Source organism: Camarhynchus parvulus, chromosome 10 (assembly GCF_901933205.1).
Source record: "Camarhynchus parvulus chromosome 10, STF_HiC, whole genome shotgun sequence".
NCBI classification, from domain to species: domain Eukaryota; kingdom Metazoa; phylum Chordata; class Aves; order Passeriformes; family Thraupidae; genus Camarhynchus; species Camarhynchus parvulus.
The window spans coordinates 9,741,815-9,760,427 of record NC_044580.1 but is presented as its reverse complement, the minus strand read 5'-3'; the positions used below and the strand labels follow the sequence as shown (position 1 = coordinate 9,760,427).

At 38.6% G+C, this 18,613-nt stretch overlaps 1 protein-coding gene across 2 annotated transcripts in view; it reads right to left on the bottom strand.

Moving 5' to 3' along the window:
* Window positions 1–2,603: 2,603 nt before the first annotated feature.
* The window catches only part of SLC12A1 (solute carrier family 12 member 1), a 42,462-nt gene continuing 26,452 nt past the window's right edge, over window positions 2,604–18,613 (bottom strand). For both annotated transcript variants that reach the window (XM_030955125.1, XM_030955126.1), the window contains exons 17-26: window positions 17,785–17,925; window positions 15,886–15,992; window positions 14,972–15,054; window positions 12,618–12,758; window positions 10,581–10,712; window positions 10,237–10,348; window positions 7,760–7,846; window positions 5,503–5,638; window positions 3,483–3,550; window positions 2,604–2,739 (exon numbers count right to left, since the gene is read on the bottom strand). In XM_030955125.1, the coding sequence (XP_030810985.1) occupies window positions 2,604–2,739; window positions 3,483–3,550; window positions 5,503–5,638; window positions 7,760–7,846; window positions 10,237–10,348; window positions 10,581–10,712; window positions 12,618–12,758; window positions 14,972–15,054; window positions 15,886–15,992; window positions 17,785–17,925 (1,143 nt within the window). The remainder of the gene's footprint in view (window positions 2,740–3,482; window positions 3,551–5,502; window positions 5,639–7,759; window positions 7,847–10,236; window positions 10,349–10,580; window positions 10,713–12,617; window positions 12,759–14,971; window positions 15,055–15,885; window positions 15,993–17,784; window positions 17,926–18,613) is intronic.

Genomic DNA, 18,613 nt, shown 5'->3' with positions numbered 1-18,613 from the left:
CAGCCTCATCCCCAGTGGGCACAGCTGTGAGCAGCACTGACAGCAATGAGCCATGGAGTGCCCAGGGGCACTGACCAACCACACAGGGAACAGAGGGCACACAGGTGCAGTGCATCAACATGGGTGGGATGAAAGGTGTGGCTAAAGAACAAGGAGGACTGATGCTTGAAGCCCTCTGAAATTGTATGGTGTTACTCTGTGTATTGTGGCTCTCTCAGCTGCAACAGAACTGTCTCTTATGGAGTTGGAAATGAGGTAGGTGGACTAACAAAATTTTGCCATCTAAGTTGCAATTTAAGATAGTTCATTATTAGTACACTCTCCAAATTGGTCCACAAACATTCAGAAATCATGGTGAGGAACAGGAAAATACTTTGTTTAAATTATTTGTGAATTTGTGGAAATAACACTTTCAGGTAGTTAAGTGCTGTTGCCTCCTGAGTTTATCCCATTCCACTGTTATGTGGGTACATGTCCTAATTAGTCACTGTAGTGCAAGCAAGAAATTTTATAGAAACATGTATGTCAGTACTTAGTTTTTGATGACTATTTATTTAGAAAGGTATCTCTTGGGATTTATTTTTGCAATGCCCACAGCAGTGTGTTTGTGAGAGAGAAGTGTGAGCAGTGTTGAAAGTGCTATTGTTGGTTCATTTTGTGCTCATTCTCTTTTTGGACCTGCTTAGGGTCCCCCAGCACAGTTTGGGTCAATGTTCCCTACAGGTTGAGAATTACAGTACTTGGGAATATTTAAGAAACAATCCCCAGTCATGTGCATCATTAAAGGACTTAACAGAGGTGAAGAATTCCTCCAGGCCTTTGTGTAGGTTGTGGTAAGAAACCCACAAAGTCTAAATGGAGCCTCCCTAAAAGCTTGGCTTTGGCTGGGTGCTGTTCAGTTTGTGTCTGTGTGAGGTGGAGAGGATGGTGACCATTATGGTTCCACAAGGAGCCGCAAGGACCTGGCAGCATGCAGCAAGCTCCAGTATCACTGCTGACATCACTGTGAAGGGTGAGAATAATCTCCTTGTTTTGCAGGTGCAGAATGTGTGTTTTGGTTTGCTCAGGGTTGTGCAGGAAGTCTGGTATATGGAGGAAACTTCTGTGTAATGCAGTTAGGTTGTAAAATGATCCTTCAGCCTGATTGTAAATGTGTGAGAGGCAAAGGAAGAACATTATGAGAAAATATCAATATTTAATATCCTGCCTTTAATAGATAGAGAAAATAAAGCATGGCTTACTGGGCTACATTACCATGTTCTGCTGAATTGCTGCCGTTGAACTCAGAAAAATATGAATATAAAATATTTGTCATTTTTGGAGATGGAGTGCTAAATCCACTACAAGTTAAATTCTAATAATTTGAGCAAGATGGAAGCTGAGGCCTGCTTTAAAATATACAATTAGTGAAATTCAGGGTTCCCTGGCTTTCATGAGGCTTTCATGTTGATTGATCTCTGTAAAGGAGTTGCAGGACTACAGAAAATAAATAAATGTTCCTTGATGGTCTTTGATTTAAATAGTGCTTACACATAGGATGTAGCTTTACCCACTAAAAAGAGAAGCTGCTTTTCTTGACAGCTGAAATTATAAAGTACCATAACATTGCAGAGTAGAAAACAGAAAAATTACACAACTTAATGAATTGCCTTTATTTGAAGTTAGTGTGTAATTAATATTATTTAGAAAGTCAAAAAAGAGAGAAATCTTTTATATAAATCAAAAGTAAGGCATTCAACTCAGCTAATGAGTTTTTGTTTTCTAATCACATAAATCACTGTACATATTATCCCAATGTATAATATCAAATTGTATTAACCCTAACATTCATAGCAAAAATTGTCAGAATATTTAGTGGTTTACTAATTTTTTGGTGAAATTTACTTACAACATTTAATTATTTCAATCACATATTCTATTGCATGTCAGAGCTTGAAAATGCATTATCAAGTCTTGTAATAAAGTCCATATTTTTATGCATCTAATTTTTTGTGACTAAATTAGAACTGTTTGAATTAATTTAAATTAGCAGAACATTTTAGGTAAAAGCATCTGTTGTAGGCAGATCCTAATTTAGCAATATTATAATCAAAAATCATTGCATATATTCTACTTGCATTCTATCAGTTCATGACTTACACCTGATGGATGCCATACAGGTTTTTGTCTCACAAGTTGGTGCATTTCATTTGAATCGTGTTGTGTGCCCATTAGCAAGTATGATAGTGCAGTTTGAAAAAATTATTTAGAGATTTAATCTTTTCTATTTTATCACAGTTAGTTTTTGCTTTCTATGATAAATATCAAAAACTTTTTCAATACTTTATAAAATCAGAAGAATTTCTTCTTTGTGTGCTCAAAATATTTGCTGTCTCAGGTAACATATAGGTAGATTTTCCTTCTTTTGCCTGTACTGGAGTGTAACACCAGCAGGGACCATTTACATTTTTTTTTTAATTTTTTGCTTTGGATTTTTGAAAAACAACCTGTTAATTATGAAAACTTTAGATTTGTATTAAATGAGTGTGTCTTTGATGAACCATTGCCATTAAAAATGTAGCTGTTGGAATCAAGCAAGGCATATTCCAGGCACTGCTGTTTTTCTAAGAATAGAAAGTCAGTACATTTTTGTGGTTGCCTCTGACCATTAAGACTGGAGGAAGGTTCTTGGAGAGAATTTCTAGCCAAGCCATGTACAGGTAATCAGACACTGCTCCTTTTCTTGCCACAGGGAGGCTCCTGCTTGGGCAGAGGAAAAATAAAATTATCATTATGAAGGCAGGGGTAGCCCAGGCTTCTCATTAAATGCTAAGCAGAAAACATCACTGTTCGTATACAGCTGTGATATAATTACTGTAAAAGATTGCAAATTAAGGCCTTATGATATGAAAACAAACCCTTGCTCACCTGATAGTACTGGATATTAACTGCTTTTTGATTGTAGCTTTAAACTGGCAAAGACTATTTTTGGGGTTATAAAACTCACACATAGTATGTTTTTTTAAAAAAGGATAAAAAGGCAACACATGCACAGTTTTGCAGTTCATCAGTCTATTTTCTTATCTGCAGTTACTGTGAGATGGGAGTTTTAAAATCTGGTCAATTTGTGGTAAGCACTATATGACCACCCCTTTTTTTTGAGACTGAATTAATAGAACCGTAGAGGTTTATCTGCATCACAGGTGCAAGCTAATTTATTGAAGCTGTGCACAAAAAATGTGTCTGTAAATAAAAATCGATTCTGGAAAGGGCCTTTTTGGGTAATTTTATTGGTGGCCTCCTTTCCTTTTTACAATTGCTTCATCACCAGGACAGATTCATATTCAGTGCAGTCCCAGAGAAACATCAGTCCAGATGCAAGTCCTCCAGAAGGTACTTAAAAGATTACTTTTGTGCTCAGTGAATTAACACAAGGGTTTCTGTAGCTCCAGTCCAGAATCTCATTCCACATTATTCTTAGAATCAAAAATGTTGCAACTCACAGGACAATGAGGTTGGCTGCTCTCGAGTGCTCCTGTAAGAGTTCATTCAGACGGACTTGGCGGTAACTCTGATTAAACACACCAGGAAAAGAAAAATATCAGTCAGGTCAGTGATCCTCAGCTCTGGTGGCTTAGGGACTTCCACACTCCCCCTTGCCTGCAAGATTTTCTGCTGCTGCTTTGGCAGCACTGGAAGCCAGGTCTGCTCTGGGGTCCAGAGTCTCAGCCATGGCAGAATATGAGGCTAAGCCACACTTTTTGATTGGTGTAGTTATATTAGGGCCACTCCAATGGTTCACTCCTGTGTAAGGTTTCCTGGGGATAGGGATTATTTTTGTACTGAACTTACTTTATGAGCTCAAATCTTCAATATTTTTATGGCTTAACCACAAGTCACAGGGAACAAGAGACCAGGGAAGGTTTATGTAAGATAGATGTATCTTAACTGATTTTGTAAATTATTTTCTTTTTCCCTAGAGAAAGTAAAAAGCAGATTTTTCTCCATTCAGATCTTAAGTTTTCCTTCTCTACAGAAATGTCACTGTTCTTGTACATACTATATAGGTAAGAACCTTCATAATGTAGCCAGATGTTACCTCATGAGAATCATCCTATAACATCACCCTTTATCTGTGCTGCCAGGTTTTTCTGTTAAATTGTAAAGGTGTTCTAATGTCCTCTGTAAAATTCCCAGAATTGCCCTACTTCTGAAGATAAGAGGCATGTCTTTCCAGATGTGTAAGCTAAACTTTTTGTTGCTGTTCTTGTTTTACAGAGTAATTTGGTATTTTAATATTGCTGACTCTCTTCAACTTTTGAGGAATTTTTCTTTTTCCTGAATTAGTGACCTAGACAGGACTAAGCTTAATCACGTATTTTTTTCCTGTTGTATCCTCACTAGTTCTGCATGTGAGTGTCTGTGATTATATTCCTGTTATCTTTTATACTGAGGTGTTTAAGGGCTCTGACTCTCACTTTTTGATAATTTAAGGTGAGAATAATTCTAAGGTTTTCTGCCCATAGCTGACCATATAACCTTATGCTGCTTTTCAGCTCCATGATGAGGGTAGCACAGTGAGCAGTCAGCCTGCAGTCAGTAGTGTAATGTGTTATCTTAAATCATCATTGATTTCTGCTTATGTTAATATGCCAGGCTGTGACTTCTGGCAGCTCTGAGCTCAGAGTTGCAATCCTTGCTCTGTTGAGGAAGTTACCAGCATCATAAAGTGGAGATAAGTAAACTCCCAATCTACTCAGGTTAATTCCACAGGAACCATAACTAAAATTGCTAGATTAATTCTCTGTGAGTTACAGGAGAACTTGTCTCTTAAGGGTGAAAGAGTTTGCATCCTTTTGTCACTGGCCTGATGAATCCTGGTGGTTCATTGGTAAAAAGGTGTTTTCCCAACAAATGTAAAGAGCAGACTGGGCTGTAATTCACCCAGTGTATCAGCCAGCATCTGCCTTGAAGTTCCTCTGAGCTGCAGGAGAGCTTCTGCATGGTAGACTGGTTTAGTATTCACTCTGCCACTGAGGTAAGAATTCATGCTCAACCCTGCCTTTGGAGAAATTTCTAGCTTAGTTGAAGTGTCTGGATTCAGTTCTAAATGGCCCAAAGTGATGAATGTTTGGAACTGCGCCCTTGAAGAGATTCAAGCTCCAGAACAGTGGGACCATTTAAATAAACCTCAGCAGACTCAATTAGCTCAGGCTCAGTGCAGTAACTGTGGCTTCTGGTTCAGAGGTGGTTTTCATCTGGCTGGCTTTGATGTGGGCAGAGCTTCTCATCAGCCTGGAAAATACTGTGTAAACATGCCAAGGTCTGAGAGAGCTCAATAATGCAATCATAACACACCTCTGCAGTGTTTACAATATAAATCCAATCTGTAAATATCAAATACAGGTTTGTACACGTCGTGTTTTTAATGCCATATCTGCTGTTTCACTTTTTCTTACTAATCGCTTCAAACATCTGGAGGGTAAGAAAAGGTAGATATGTAAAAAGTAGGCAAGGCTTTACCTTCTCCTTGAATGCTTCCAGCTCTGCATCTGTAATTTTCCATGGAGTCTCTCGCTTTAATTTCTCAGCAGTTGTCATATCTTTGCAGCTTTCATGGAGGCGATATGGTTCAATCATCTCTTCAAAGAATTTCCAGCTGAAACAGGAATTACAAAGGAGGCCTTGCTGCAGGGTATGAACTCACTAACTTATTTCACAGTCACTGTGTATGACGGGCCTCACTGATAATAATTATAGCTGAAAAACATGCAAAATCTTTAACTATTCTTTGCTACATTGTGCCCCAAGTTATAGCTGTGCCAGTTCTGTATGTTTGGGTTATTTGAGAATAATTAAAAGGTTATTTGAGGATAATTAGACACTGCATTTAGCAGAGAATTTTCTGCATTGTATAGCAAAAATACTGAAATGAATTTTACACTAACTGCAAACTGCAGTAGATTGGTTGCTAATATTAACAATGAATATGGGTCTCCTCACAAATACTGAACATTTTATTGTTTCAGCAGTGGCTGGACCAATCGCCTCACTGATACAGTTTTAATGCAATGGATAAACAGGTGATACAAATTGCCTGTTACAAGGGGCTGAAGGAAACACTGTAGGATTTTTGCTGTATGTGGGCTCAGAATTGTGTTCAGATTTTCTCTCTAAATTTCAAGTTGTTTCTTGAACTTTTGAATGTTTTCATCTGGAGAACCTTATTGTCCTTCAGTACTTCCTTGCTTGCCCATTGTTAAAAACTCACAGAGACCTCAGGGAGTTTCTTTTGTGTGGGTGTGAGTGTATTTCTCAGAGCTCTTGGTGCTGACATGCCTTGTTGTGAAGTGGCAGACTGGGAACAGGCTGGCTTTGGCTGTATGGCCAGGAAACCAAGAGATGGGTTAAAGGCTGTGATATGCAGCATTTAGTGTTGCTGTTGCTAAGTTGTCATTGTTTTTCAACATCCTCACTGTCTGTTTCAGTATGTAAAATAGTGATAATCCTCTTATTATTCATTAAATAGATGGGGTGCCAGCTGGAAGAGAGATACTATGGTCTGTCTAGCAAGTGTCTGGCATATAACTCACTTTTTCAGTTCAGATAGTGCTGATGCAGCAAATGTGTGTGGCTTTTTATGTTAATGCCAGATGTTAATTCTTTTTGATAGCTTTTATTTATGTATGTAAATATTTATTTATGTATGTAAAATCACTGCATTGTACTGGAGTAAAAACAAGATTTGTATTGCACAGTTCTTTATATGATTAAAAGATTTTACTTGAGAGATCAAGAGAGCACTAAAAGGGGACTTTAGGTATCTAGTTATAAAAATTTATATTCTTTAGTTGCATTTCTTCAGTCAAAATCTCCAATAGACCATAGAAACTCTGGTGAGTCCTATATTGTTTTTGCAAAGTTGTGTGTGTGTGTAGAAATGGAACACAGAATGATGAAGAGCTTAACCTGGCATTGCACTTGAACCCAGAGGAAAGGCTTTGGTTGGAGTGAGGGATGGATGGAAGAGAGAACAGCAAGGGGGCACATTTTCAGAGGAGCTTTAAGACTAAGAGCAGTACTGTGAATTGAATTTAGGATTCAGGTATCCCCTGAACAGCCTGCTATATACTTTTTTCTATATTAGCAGAACAAATAGATGATTTCTATGGAGATATGTTTTAGAAAGCAAGGATTTTATGTTTTGGTTTGTTTTTTTAATTTAGCTAACACAGTTGGAGGTGGAGCTTTTTGAGCATTGTTTTACCAACTTCCTAACCTCTGCTTAAGAGCGTTAATTTTTAAAACTATTAAGCCTTCATTATATCTGAGTGATAGGGGAGCATTATAATATTGACGTCATGGGAGAGAGGAAGTATGCTTGTGTTTGACCAGAAAAATGCTATGAATTTATTGTAAAACCCAGAAGGCTGAGTTGACAGTGATGGCAAATTTACAGGAGAATTTTGACTGACTGGAGTCTATTGTAACCTAAACAAATATGAGAAGCCATCATAAAATGTAAAATTTAGTGGCTCCATAAGTATGGTGTCTAATTAGTCTTTACAACATTAAGAAAAAGGCTACACATTATTTTGACCCTTTAAGCTGTGATTGTTAAAAGGTTTTTTTCCTGCTTTTGGTACTTAGAAAATGATTACAATGAAGTGACAGTGTTATTTTGTGTTGTGCTTTTTTTTTTTTTTAATTTTCAACATAAAAGAAATAAGCTCTAGATAAAGGCTGGCTGCTAAATAGTGGATTTGGTAATGCTTCTTACCTTTCTTTGTTGGGCTTTATATTGATATCACAAATGATATTAATATCAGCAAATTTTATTCTGAATTTGCTTAGGAGTGAAGCCATCCTGAAAACAAAAGAGAGAATGTTTTATCACTGTACTTTGGAGCGCCTTATATCAAAGAACACTTGTAAATGAGTTAGACAACTACATTTTATATCTTTGACTATATGACAAATTACTTTAAATGCTTTAGTGTTTCAATTTCTAATTGCAGAACTGGATTAATGTGATTGCTGTAGCATAATTCATTTAATGATTGATGAAAATCACAAAATAAAAAGAAATTAATAGCAGACAGAGGGCAGGGTGTTTACATTTTGGGAAAACAATGGTACTTTAAGTATTCTCAAAGGCTTGAGTTAGAAAGGAAGAATATTCAATATACAGTAGGTCAGAATTCTGCAGTACTTACAGATGGCTTCTGTTACTCTGTCACTGTCAGAATGCTGTGGATGGGCTTTTACAGTACTGGTAGTGAATGTGTTGGTCAAAATTTGGTCCAGAAGGTCCAATGCTTAAAGAATCTTCATCTTTTTTCATTTATGAATTTATATTGATCTACTTGCATGTTGTCTTTACACATGTTCATAAAAAAATAATTTGCTTTTCTGCCTTTCCTTGGCAGAAGGAATAGTTTATTGGTTTTTGTGTGTTTGCATTGAGGATAGAGAGGTTTAATTAGGTCAGTTTTGCCCTTGTTTGAACCATGGTTGGGATCTTGTGGTTCTTCCCCACACCTCCTTCTCCCACCTCCTTTTTTGTTTCTATTTTTGGTAGAATAGCTAGCTTTGGATTTTGAAAAGGTCAGAGAGTTCCTAGGAGCAAACCACGGTAGAAATACATATTTGTTTGTGACCTGAGAGTTTACTCTTTCTTTTAATGTATTTATATAAAAAGAACATACAGCTTGTATAAACCTTGATGTCCCTGGTGGCAATCTCTGTTTTGAACATGATAAAGAGCCAAATCTCAACTTCTGTGAAGTTTTTAGTATTTGGGCAATTACCTGTTAGTAAAATTCTGAATTCAAAATCCTTGGCTGAAATTGTACTTGGATGATTTAGTATTAGATCTACCTAGGGAAGGGGGGAATCACCTGGCCCAGATTTGTCTCTTTGAAGGCTTTTGCAGGTGGCAGGTAGGCCATGTTCTGAGCAATGCTGGTGTTTAGGTAGCAGTGCAGACACATAATGTTTTCCTGGGGACAAGCTGTGTCTTTGTCAGCTGTCCTGATCGTGCTGGTTACTCTGGCCTTTGTGGGACAAGCAGGGTAATGCAGGTGTCAGAGCTGCCTCTGTGGAAATTCTCATGTTTTAACAAATCCCATTTGGTGTGAAAACTTCTTACTTCCAGCAAAATCAGGTGACTAGGGGGTTCAGGTTCAGGAGCCTGCTTGCAGTCCTGAGCAGCCAAGACTGGGCAGACTCTGGACAGGGGACAGAGAACACTCCCCAGCAGGTCCTTGAACAGCTCTAGGGCTTTTTTAACCCAATTATAAGGGTAGTTTGTGCATACACTTGTGAATCTCTTCTGCAGAGGTACATTAACTTTAGGATACTATTTAACACCAAGGGCACCACAATGGAGTAAAGTTTATTCTATGTGTTCCCTTTTGCTTTAAGGGAACACCCTGTGGCAGCTGCCTTTCCAAAGCACTGTGTTGTAATCCTAGTGAAGCTGCTGATTCTAACTCCTGTCCTTGCACCCCTCTCACTTGTTTGCCACTGGAGTTTTGGCTGGACATGTTTTTAACTCTCTACATGGTGCTTTTGCTCTTTGTTAAGCTGTCACTGACTTTCATCCCAAACTGAGCTGCTTCCACTGGTGCTGAAATGGCTCTGCCTGTAATGTATGAAGTGCTTAGGAAGGAAAGGTCCTACATGCAAAGGTGATAAGAATAAATTTGTATTAGTACCTTTCATTTGCTCAAAGGCAAATGATTATGAAATGATGATTATGAAATCTAGACTTTCTTTAAAACACTGAGTAAAATCAACTTGGCCTTAAAGTTGATTAACTTGCTCTTTAACTTCTTTATATTTTACCACAGTAAATCACATTTATGTGAGTTATCTGTCTATGCTATTTGCATCTGAGAACTTCATGTGCAATTTCACTTCCTGTTACCTGGACAATCTCATGTAAATCCCATAAAAGTAATTATATTCTCGTTAGAGAGTGCAGACTGCTCTTCTCTTCAGAGAAGGGAATGTGAGCTATTAATGGGAAAAAGTGCTGGATGTGAGTTTCCTTTGGTAATCACCATTTGCAGAGCCTTAAGAGCTATGCCATAAGCTTTAACATCTTTCAATCAAGTACATTTTTTTTTCATGCTGCCCAAAGTACAACAAACCAGTTGTGCTGAAAATGTCTCACCTTCCTGCTGTATATGCATTATATTCAGCATCAATTCTAATTCTTTAAACAAGTGAGACAAACAAAGTTATATTTACACTAGTTTTTCCTCTTCAATCCTATTGACTTTTCCTCCAGTGAAGATCCTTAATTTACAATTCTTCCACTTCTTCCTGATAGTTAGAATGTAAGGAATTAGAATTGTTAGACCTGGAAGAACACAGAAAATTGGAGGAATGTCAAATTAGTGCATTGTATGGTAAAATTTCCATCTTTCACTTAAGCAGTGTTGGATGTAAGTTAATTTTAAAACATTTAATCCTGACAGAAAATTGATTATGTAAGCTTGATAAAAACCAGTTTTGTGCAAATTCCCAAGTCTGTTTTTATATTTGGTAACAGAGGAATCTCTCTCTCTGTGATTCTTACTCAAATTCCTTACCTCCATCATCGAACAGCCACCAAATGTCAATTGTGCCTTTTCCTTGCTTCTTTTTAAATTGAGTGCTAGCTTCTAGCAGCCTCTGATTGAATTCACCCACATGCATTGACTGTATGGTGTTAATGGTGCTCTCTGTAATGAGAAAGAAAAAAATGTGGAAGGATGTCTGATAAGTGAGGCAATAAGTAGCTTTAGGGAGCCAAATGGAGGGAAAGCTTCAGGAAAATGAAGTGTTTCTGACATAATTTCTAGCCTTTAAATCTGAAAAAGAAGGTACAGAGTAGATGCTTTGGACTTTTAATTTTCTCATACACACAGAAACCAAAGCTTGTGTAACACATTGTTACTAGACTATAGCATTTTGAAAAAGGTTACCTGACTATTTGTTCTCTGTCTCTTTTTAGTTACCATAAAATTCACTGGGGCCTTAAAAAGCCACTGGGAAATATCTGATAGATTTTAGAAGTAAATGTGTCATTTTGCATCATTTACAAGCTCATCTGTGTTGTAAAATACAGAGCTCCCTGAAAGGTACAGAGTGGATGCAATGAGCTGATGGGGTGCAGGGGTAGTATGGGTGAAGCTGGAAGTTAGAGAACACAAGCACATATAGCTGTTTCCCTGTGCTGACATGGTCACTGACAAGTGGAAATAAATTTTGGTTCTTGCTGTTTGCTTGGCTGGCTTGAAAAGATGCAGTTTCAACTCTGTACTAACAATACCTTCTCTCATTCGACCTTTTAAAGCCTCTGGCTTTATTACTGCTTCTCCTTCAATGATTTCAAAGAGATGGTGTCAGAGCAGTATTTTAAGTGGAACAAACAGGCTTCTTTAGAGGTTTTACTCTGATCTGCAAGGTTCTGAAAATGCTTTGTTTGGTTTTCCTGTGTTTCTGGAGTGTGTACAGGATAGTTCCAAAGCAGTTACTGGCTTTCCTCTACAGTTCCAGCATCTCTGCTGGGAGATGGAACAACTCTGGGGAGTATGAACATCAAAACAAAACAGAGAGGTGGGGCTATTTATTAACCCAATCTATCTAATACAGAGAGCCAAAATGTGTAATATGTATTTACTTTATGCATTTCTCAACTAAATCAAAAAGGGAAGTTGAAACAGGGGTAGGCACTCTTGGAATTGTCATAAAAATATGTTCTACTGAAACAAAATCAACTGAAGCCTGCCAGCTGAAGAATAATGGTATTTTATGTTCCCAGTCTGTAGCTCTTCCTGGCACCTGTGGGAGTTGCATGCACAGCCAGATGTAATTGTCTCTGCAGGTGCAAACTCTCAAAATACATGTCTGTGTACAAGCATGGCTTCAGGTGGGTCATTATCATTACAGCCTAGCAGTTGTGAAATGAGACCTTAAATTGGGTCTGTATCATTTCACTATATCTGAAATATAATATTGACTTCATCACCTACACATCAATGTGTTAGTTATTTGACAGTATGCTGTGTGTGTACATTCAGTACTTTTTACCACCTTCACTTGTGCATTCTTATGAAATTATGCTTAGACTACAGAGCAGTTGTGCTATTTTTACCTGTTTTTCAGCTGTGTGCTGAGGTGTTGTGTGTATATTAAGTAAAGTAAGAATGCTTGTTCCCTGCCTATTGTGCATATGTTTTCTTTAGAGAGGAGGGAAAAAAGCTTAAAAGCTTTTTTTCTGTTTAAAAGCTTAAAATACCCTATTAAAAAGACAAAAACAACCCCAAAACCCCCTCAACCAACTTGTTCTGAATTCCTCAAACTTGAATAACCATGTTCTGTTTTAGTCAAGTAGCAGTGAAGGTAAGCTGAGCTGAGAAGTTTATCTAGCAAGTGGGGGTGCTGCAGACAGCATGTCCTCTGAGCAGAGGATGTCCTGTGCTGCGTTACAGGCTTTGGCCACCACGGTTTGCACAAGGGAGGTTCTGTTCCAGGGGCTTCTGTGTGGCTCAGGAGTTTTTGGCTTGGAGTAAATTCCAGTTTTCATGTTGGTAAAAGTGTGATGCATTGAAGGGTTGCAGATAAGTTGTCATTTTGGAACTTACCCTTTGTTTCGTGTTTTGAGATATTCAGTGTGCTGGCTTTTTTGAAGAATCCACAGATACCCCTTTTTCCTTCTTCAAAATCATTTTCTTTAATGGTGGCTTCGAGTGCCAATCTCTCCTGCTCCAGCTTCTCTAATTCCTCTGTATATTAGAAAAAGTAAGAGAACTGGTAAGACATTGCTGTTTTTTTAAAATTAAATCCATTACTGAGCTAATGGCGATGATGTAATTGGTGTTGTGGTACTTTGTAGACAATGTAAAGCTCACGGTATGAAAATTTCTTTTAAAATGCTTTTTCTTTGCAAACAAGTAGGGAGAAGTAAGCAAAATTCACCTCTGGAAGCCCTAGCTTGGGGTGCCTGTGCCTACAGCACTGTGTTGTGCCAACAGCTCTCAGGTTGTCTCATCCAAATTCAATTCAGTATTATGACATTTTACAGTTGCATGAGATATTATATACTGAGTTATGTTTATGGATGTTTAGTTGGTTTCTTTAGCCAAGAATTTGAAAAGACATAAGGAAAGCTGTTTTCCTACACTGAGGAAGCTGAGGTATTTAGTTCTAGCCTGTGGGTCTCTTTTCTTAGAACAAAGTCTCATGGTTTGTACTTTGAGATTCTCAGAAATACATAAGGATCCTGAATATGCAATTATTCTCCATGTAGAAATATTCATTGGTTTTTTTTAAGCATTAGTTGCAAAGATATAAGATTTAGCCAATTAATTTTGTAGACTTAATAATATAAAAGAACAATTCAATCTTAGCATTATTATGCTTTTGCTGAGAAAAAGATACCATGTGTTATTGTGGAATATATTATGTTGAGGCACTAATTAATATGATTCAGGCATTTGCCTGCAGAAAACTTTTTTTCATAAGGAAATCTTCTATTTGAGTAATAAATTAACGAAATATGAGGTATGTTCATTTAAGACATTGTATTAAAAAAGTAGAATAAGCCCTTGCTAGCCAGATATTATTAGCTCTGTTAGCACTCAGTTGCCAACAGAAACATTATACTTTTAGATTTTAACCAATGACAGTCTCATACCTCTGATTATTAGACATGGTGATAGCTACAAACTTAATGGTTACTCAAAACTAAAATTTCAGTTTTTCTGTTGAACAGAATGCTGTACCAAGTATAAGAGAACACAATGATCGTTCTTTTCCACTACAATGACTCTGTATCTGCTTCAAAACATTTCTTTGTATTTGAGGCTCCCTCCTTAATTCTTTCTTACTCCTTGTGTCACAACACTTGGAGAATATTTGCTCATTTGTAAGACTGAAGAGTTGTTTTCACTGTGTTTTTACAGGTGTTCCAATGACTGTACATTTTGAGCACTCAGTTTCTGACTCGCAGCAGGCAGAGATAGGCAGATACCTCTCAGAAATCACCGGGGGTGAAGAAAAGGTTGATTATTTTGGAATATTTTCTGAGTCCCTGCAGTTTTTCCCCGTGGGTCCCCAAGCACATCGAGCTGCCGGTGTGAGTGTTCATCTGCCCTTGGTCTTTAAAGGAGTCTCTGGCGCTTTTCCCTCTGCGGCTGATTTGCTCCGGGGGGTTCGCTCCGTCCCCTGATGCCGCGATGGCGGCGGGCGGGCAGCAGGCGGCAGCAGAGAGCCGCGGGCCCGCCTCCGCCGCAGCGGGAGCGCCCGGCCCGGCCCGGCCCGGCCCGGCCCGGCCTGGCTGCTCCGGGCAAACAGGACCAGGGGGGAGAGATGCCCTGCCGGCAACCTGGGGAACCCTTCCGCCTTGGCCGCACAAAGGCATGTCTCCCGACATGGTGGTGGCATGGCGGAAGGATTGCCCTTTCCCCCTGGGATATGCGCTGCTAGCCTAAGGAAGAATGAAGGGAAAGTGGGGAGAGAGAGCTGATGTTTCCTGCGGATTTCAGATTTTTGTAGGGGTGGGAGCTCTATGGGACTCAGAGTTGCACAGAGATGGTACCAAAAGTGCATCTTCCCATTTCCTGTCTGTCCCAGAGGTATCAGGTAGGCAGAGAGAAAGGTGTGCCATGAACAGGAAGGAAATCTGCAGCAGGGTAACTGGTTGCTGTGGCACAATCTGATTTTACTGCTTTGGTCTGTGCCTGTGCTGGAAATGCTTTGGGAGTTGAGTTCTCTGGTGTGCAGAGTCCCTTAATGTGTGAGGCTTGGACTCCTTCTGTCACTGCCAGGGATCAGCAAGGATTTCATGCAGGTTTAAACTGCACAAGCAAGGACAAACTGTGGAAGTTGTGAGTGTAGGAAGCATTCTAGAAAGCAGATGGTGACTCTTCTGAGTGTCAGAGTCCTTATGCTGTGCATCTAACCAGCAGAGATATTCAGCTGTCGAGTGACTACATACCTTGAACCTGAAGGACCTGTGATATATCAAATCCTTGGCTAATTCTGATGATAATTACACCAAGTTCAAAATCAAAGGCATCACTGGAAAAAAAAAGGAAAAGTAAACATGGTTTTACATCGTGCACGTTGATGAGGAAAGCTATTCTGAAAAGATCAGTGAAAGTGTTCACAGAGAGGACAGACTAGGTAAAATTGCAGAAGGAATTGTCCCAGATGAATTTGCATTACTCCTCTTCCCTCATTTAAAAAAATGGTTGAAAGGGCATGGGAACACATCAGCTATTCCTGAAATGGGTCTTTCAGACAGCACTTTTTTAGGAACTAGGTTGCTATGGGGTAATTTTTTTCTCCCTTCTCTGAGGAAATAATAAAGCCAAGGTGGGTTTTGTTGCTCTGTAACTTGCTTCAGCTTTACAAGTGAATTTTGAGCAAGCATCAATGAAAAGCCTGTTCTAAAATGACTGTTTCCTAGCTAAATCCCAATGCACAGAGCTGCTGAGCCTTAGGCACACATGAGATTTGAAGCAAAGCTCTTCCTCTGTCTCTTAGGCTTAAAAGAAGAATTCCATGATGTTCTCTTATTCCCTTAGTATGTACATTAGCATTGTTTTTGTCTGAGCTCCTGGCCACTAAAAATAGGAAAATACAGTTCTGGAAAAGCACTGCTGACTGCAGTGCAGCTTCTTTAGCATTGTCAAGCCACATCAGCTCTGATGGTGCCAGGTGTTTGCTAAGCTGATCCAACAAGGTGTGGGAAACCAGTGAGCCTTTTTTGGTGGGCAATAACTTCAGCCACGGAGCCCAGATTTGTACCTCTGTCCTTGCATTGTTTCTGCACATCAAACTCTCTGTGGAAATGCTGCATTAATCTGGTCTAAGAGGAGTGAGAAGGGAGGTACTGAGCTGACTTACTGTATAATGCCCACATAGTTCTCAATTTGAGTGGCAGGTGCACTTCTCCAGTCCTTCTTAAATCCAATCACCAGGGTGTTTGGTTTCATTCTACCCAAGCCTGAGGCCTGCCAATATTAAAACACTGCTTGAGAGAGGTACACATACATGCTTTTACTGTAAATGAAAAGTAATGGCAAAAGATAACTGAAGTAATGTTCTGGAGACACAACTAGATTGCATTTCATAAATGCCCTTCATGCTCATACCCATGCAGAAAGCAGAAAGATTAGCTTTAAATCATTCCAACTATAAATTATTTTAGATGACAGAAGTGTAGTTTTGCTAAATTAGCATTCATTTGCATTTCTTCTGACATGCTCTCATTAAAATGGTTCAATAACTTGGAATCAAGAGGGAGTTCAAGAACTGTTTGTATGTTCATTCTGATATAATGTCACAAAGCTTTAATCAGCTTTGGAATACTCAGTAGATGAAGTGGGTCTGTAGTCTCTTAATGCATCTCAGATACACAGAGAAGGCATAGGCTACTAAGAATAGGGTTTTTTTGCCTTGAATTTGGAAACTGTTGCTGTTTCATTTGCTGTGTTCTTTTCAAAAGATGATCTAAAATCAACTGAGCATGCTTTGTAGATAAAATTATGGTTTATAACCAGGAAAAAGAAATGGTTTGGCAAGATATTAGTTTGCCTTCAAAACTGGTTCTGGATGCTAAAACTTGGACAAGTCAGATCTAGATTCAGCTAACCTTGTGTTTATAGAAATCTGAATATTCAGTGTACTGGGAACCTTTAGGTGGAGACACAGAAAACATCAGCTTGTAAAGTTGTTACACTTGCCAACTTTTTACCTCTAGCAAACAGAAAAAAGAACCTTGGAACCTTGGTGGGTTTTTTGACTAGCACTGTTTATGTTGAAATCAGCAATTGTTGCTGATGTTCTTAGGCTGCAATAGTGATGATATGGTTATCCTTCTGTTTGCTGGAAGGGAATTACTTGGGGTCCAGTAGTTGACTTTGTCAATAGTGCTTATGTAGTAGTGGAAAGGAAGAGATCATCAGACTGTAGCACTTCTCAAAAACATCACAAAGATCTCCTACTGAGACAATGTGTAAGCCCAAGATGAAGTGTCTTTGTGAGGCTTTTACAGAACAAAGGGATCTTTATTAATAGCATTTCATCTCGCTCGATTGTACTGTCCATTCAGTAAGTGTACAAAGAGCCCTGGTAGGACATCAGTGGGTGACTTTCCCAGAGTATTTTAGTTGGCTCCCTACTGTCTCAGTTGGCACTGTTGTTTTTTCAGCAGTGTATTTTGTGAAAATGATATTAATTTTCTCTATATTTTGCCTCAGTACCTATATGTTTAAATATTCATATATATGAGAGAGGAAAGGAGATGGGAAAAATGAAAACAGTGTCTTTGTGCTTTCATTGTGGCCATTTCAAATGGACTGTTGGAAATTATCCCCTGCATTCTTAGGGTAATGGAAAATTATTGCAGTCTTTTGTTTAAATGACCTCCTTGCTATTTGCAGAAAATGTGCCAAACATTCTCAGATATTTAATATGCTGTGTAATACCAAACAATAGAATTGATTTGAAGTGTATCAAGTGTCAGCTGCATAGACATTGATATGTTGTCCTGTAGATGCTTCTCTTTTTTCATAATAATGTCTTGTTCATTTAGGAGAGAATCAGTATGCCTTGTCTCATAATCCATAGCCCAGAACTAGATTTTTATGAAATAATCTGTAATGTAATATACATGTACCCCCTTTCTGTCTATAACATCACCCATCTATATGTAGAGCTCCTTCACAAGCGAATAGTAATGTCTCACATAAAGGGATGCTTTGATGTACACTCTCCTGTGTGTTCTGTAAACAAAAAGCTTACTTGAAGTAGACTTTTGACTCCATCTCTGAAGCTGTCGGCTGCCACTGCTGCATAAAAGGCTTTTCTTTTGTTCTTTGTGAGCCAGGCCTGCTTTTTTTCCATGCCACTGTTCATCTCCTTAACACACAGCTTGCGTGGGCCCTGCATGATACAGTAAAATATTATTATGGAGGCTTTGTATTGTACATCACACAGTGATTTTGAAGGAGTTACCTAGTCTGCTGTGGGAGCAAATGGAGAGAGTCAGAAAAATACCTTTCCAAAAAGGGTCCACAGAGATTCAGCCCTTTGAAAATATCTGTGCTGCAAACATTATTCACATTCTGTTTGAGAGGGCCAAGGCTGTTAATGCTACTTAAATGCAGTGATTCTGACAGAAAGAAGGAGTACTATGGATTGTAACATCTTAAAAAAACATCTAAGGTATGATAAAGCAGCTCAGAGTGAATAAAGTCCCTCCCTGGCTCCATGTAAAAGAGTCTCAGCAGATCTAAATATACATGGTAAAGTTCCTGTCTCCTGACATAAAAGAGTTGATGCAATGCAATTAAAGATGCAAATGCCTTTGTTGCTAGTTTTCCTTCTGTCGTCATCTGGTAATTTAATGGGGAAAAATCCATGTGCATATCCAAGTCACAAAACATCGATATAACTTAAGAAGGATTTGATGCTGGATGGATGAAGAGCTGGGAATAATAACTTGAACAATAAGCTTGAAGTTTCATTGTGAGTAAGGAGGGGAAACAAACAAGCTTTGCCCTTCTTCCCTGTCTCTCAAAGGAAAGCACCTGAAGGTGGTTTTGTAACTGGCTTGCACAATGTGTTTCTG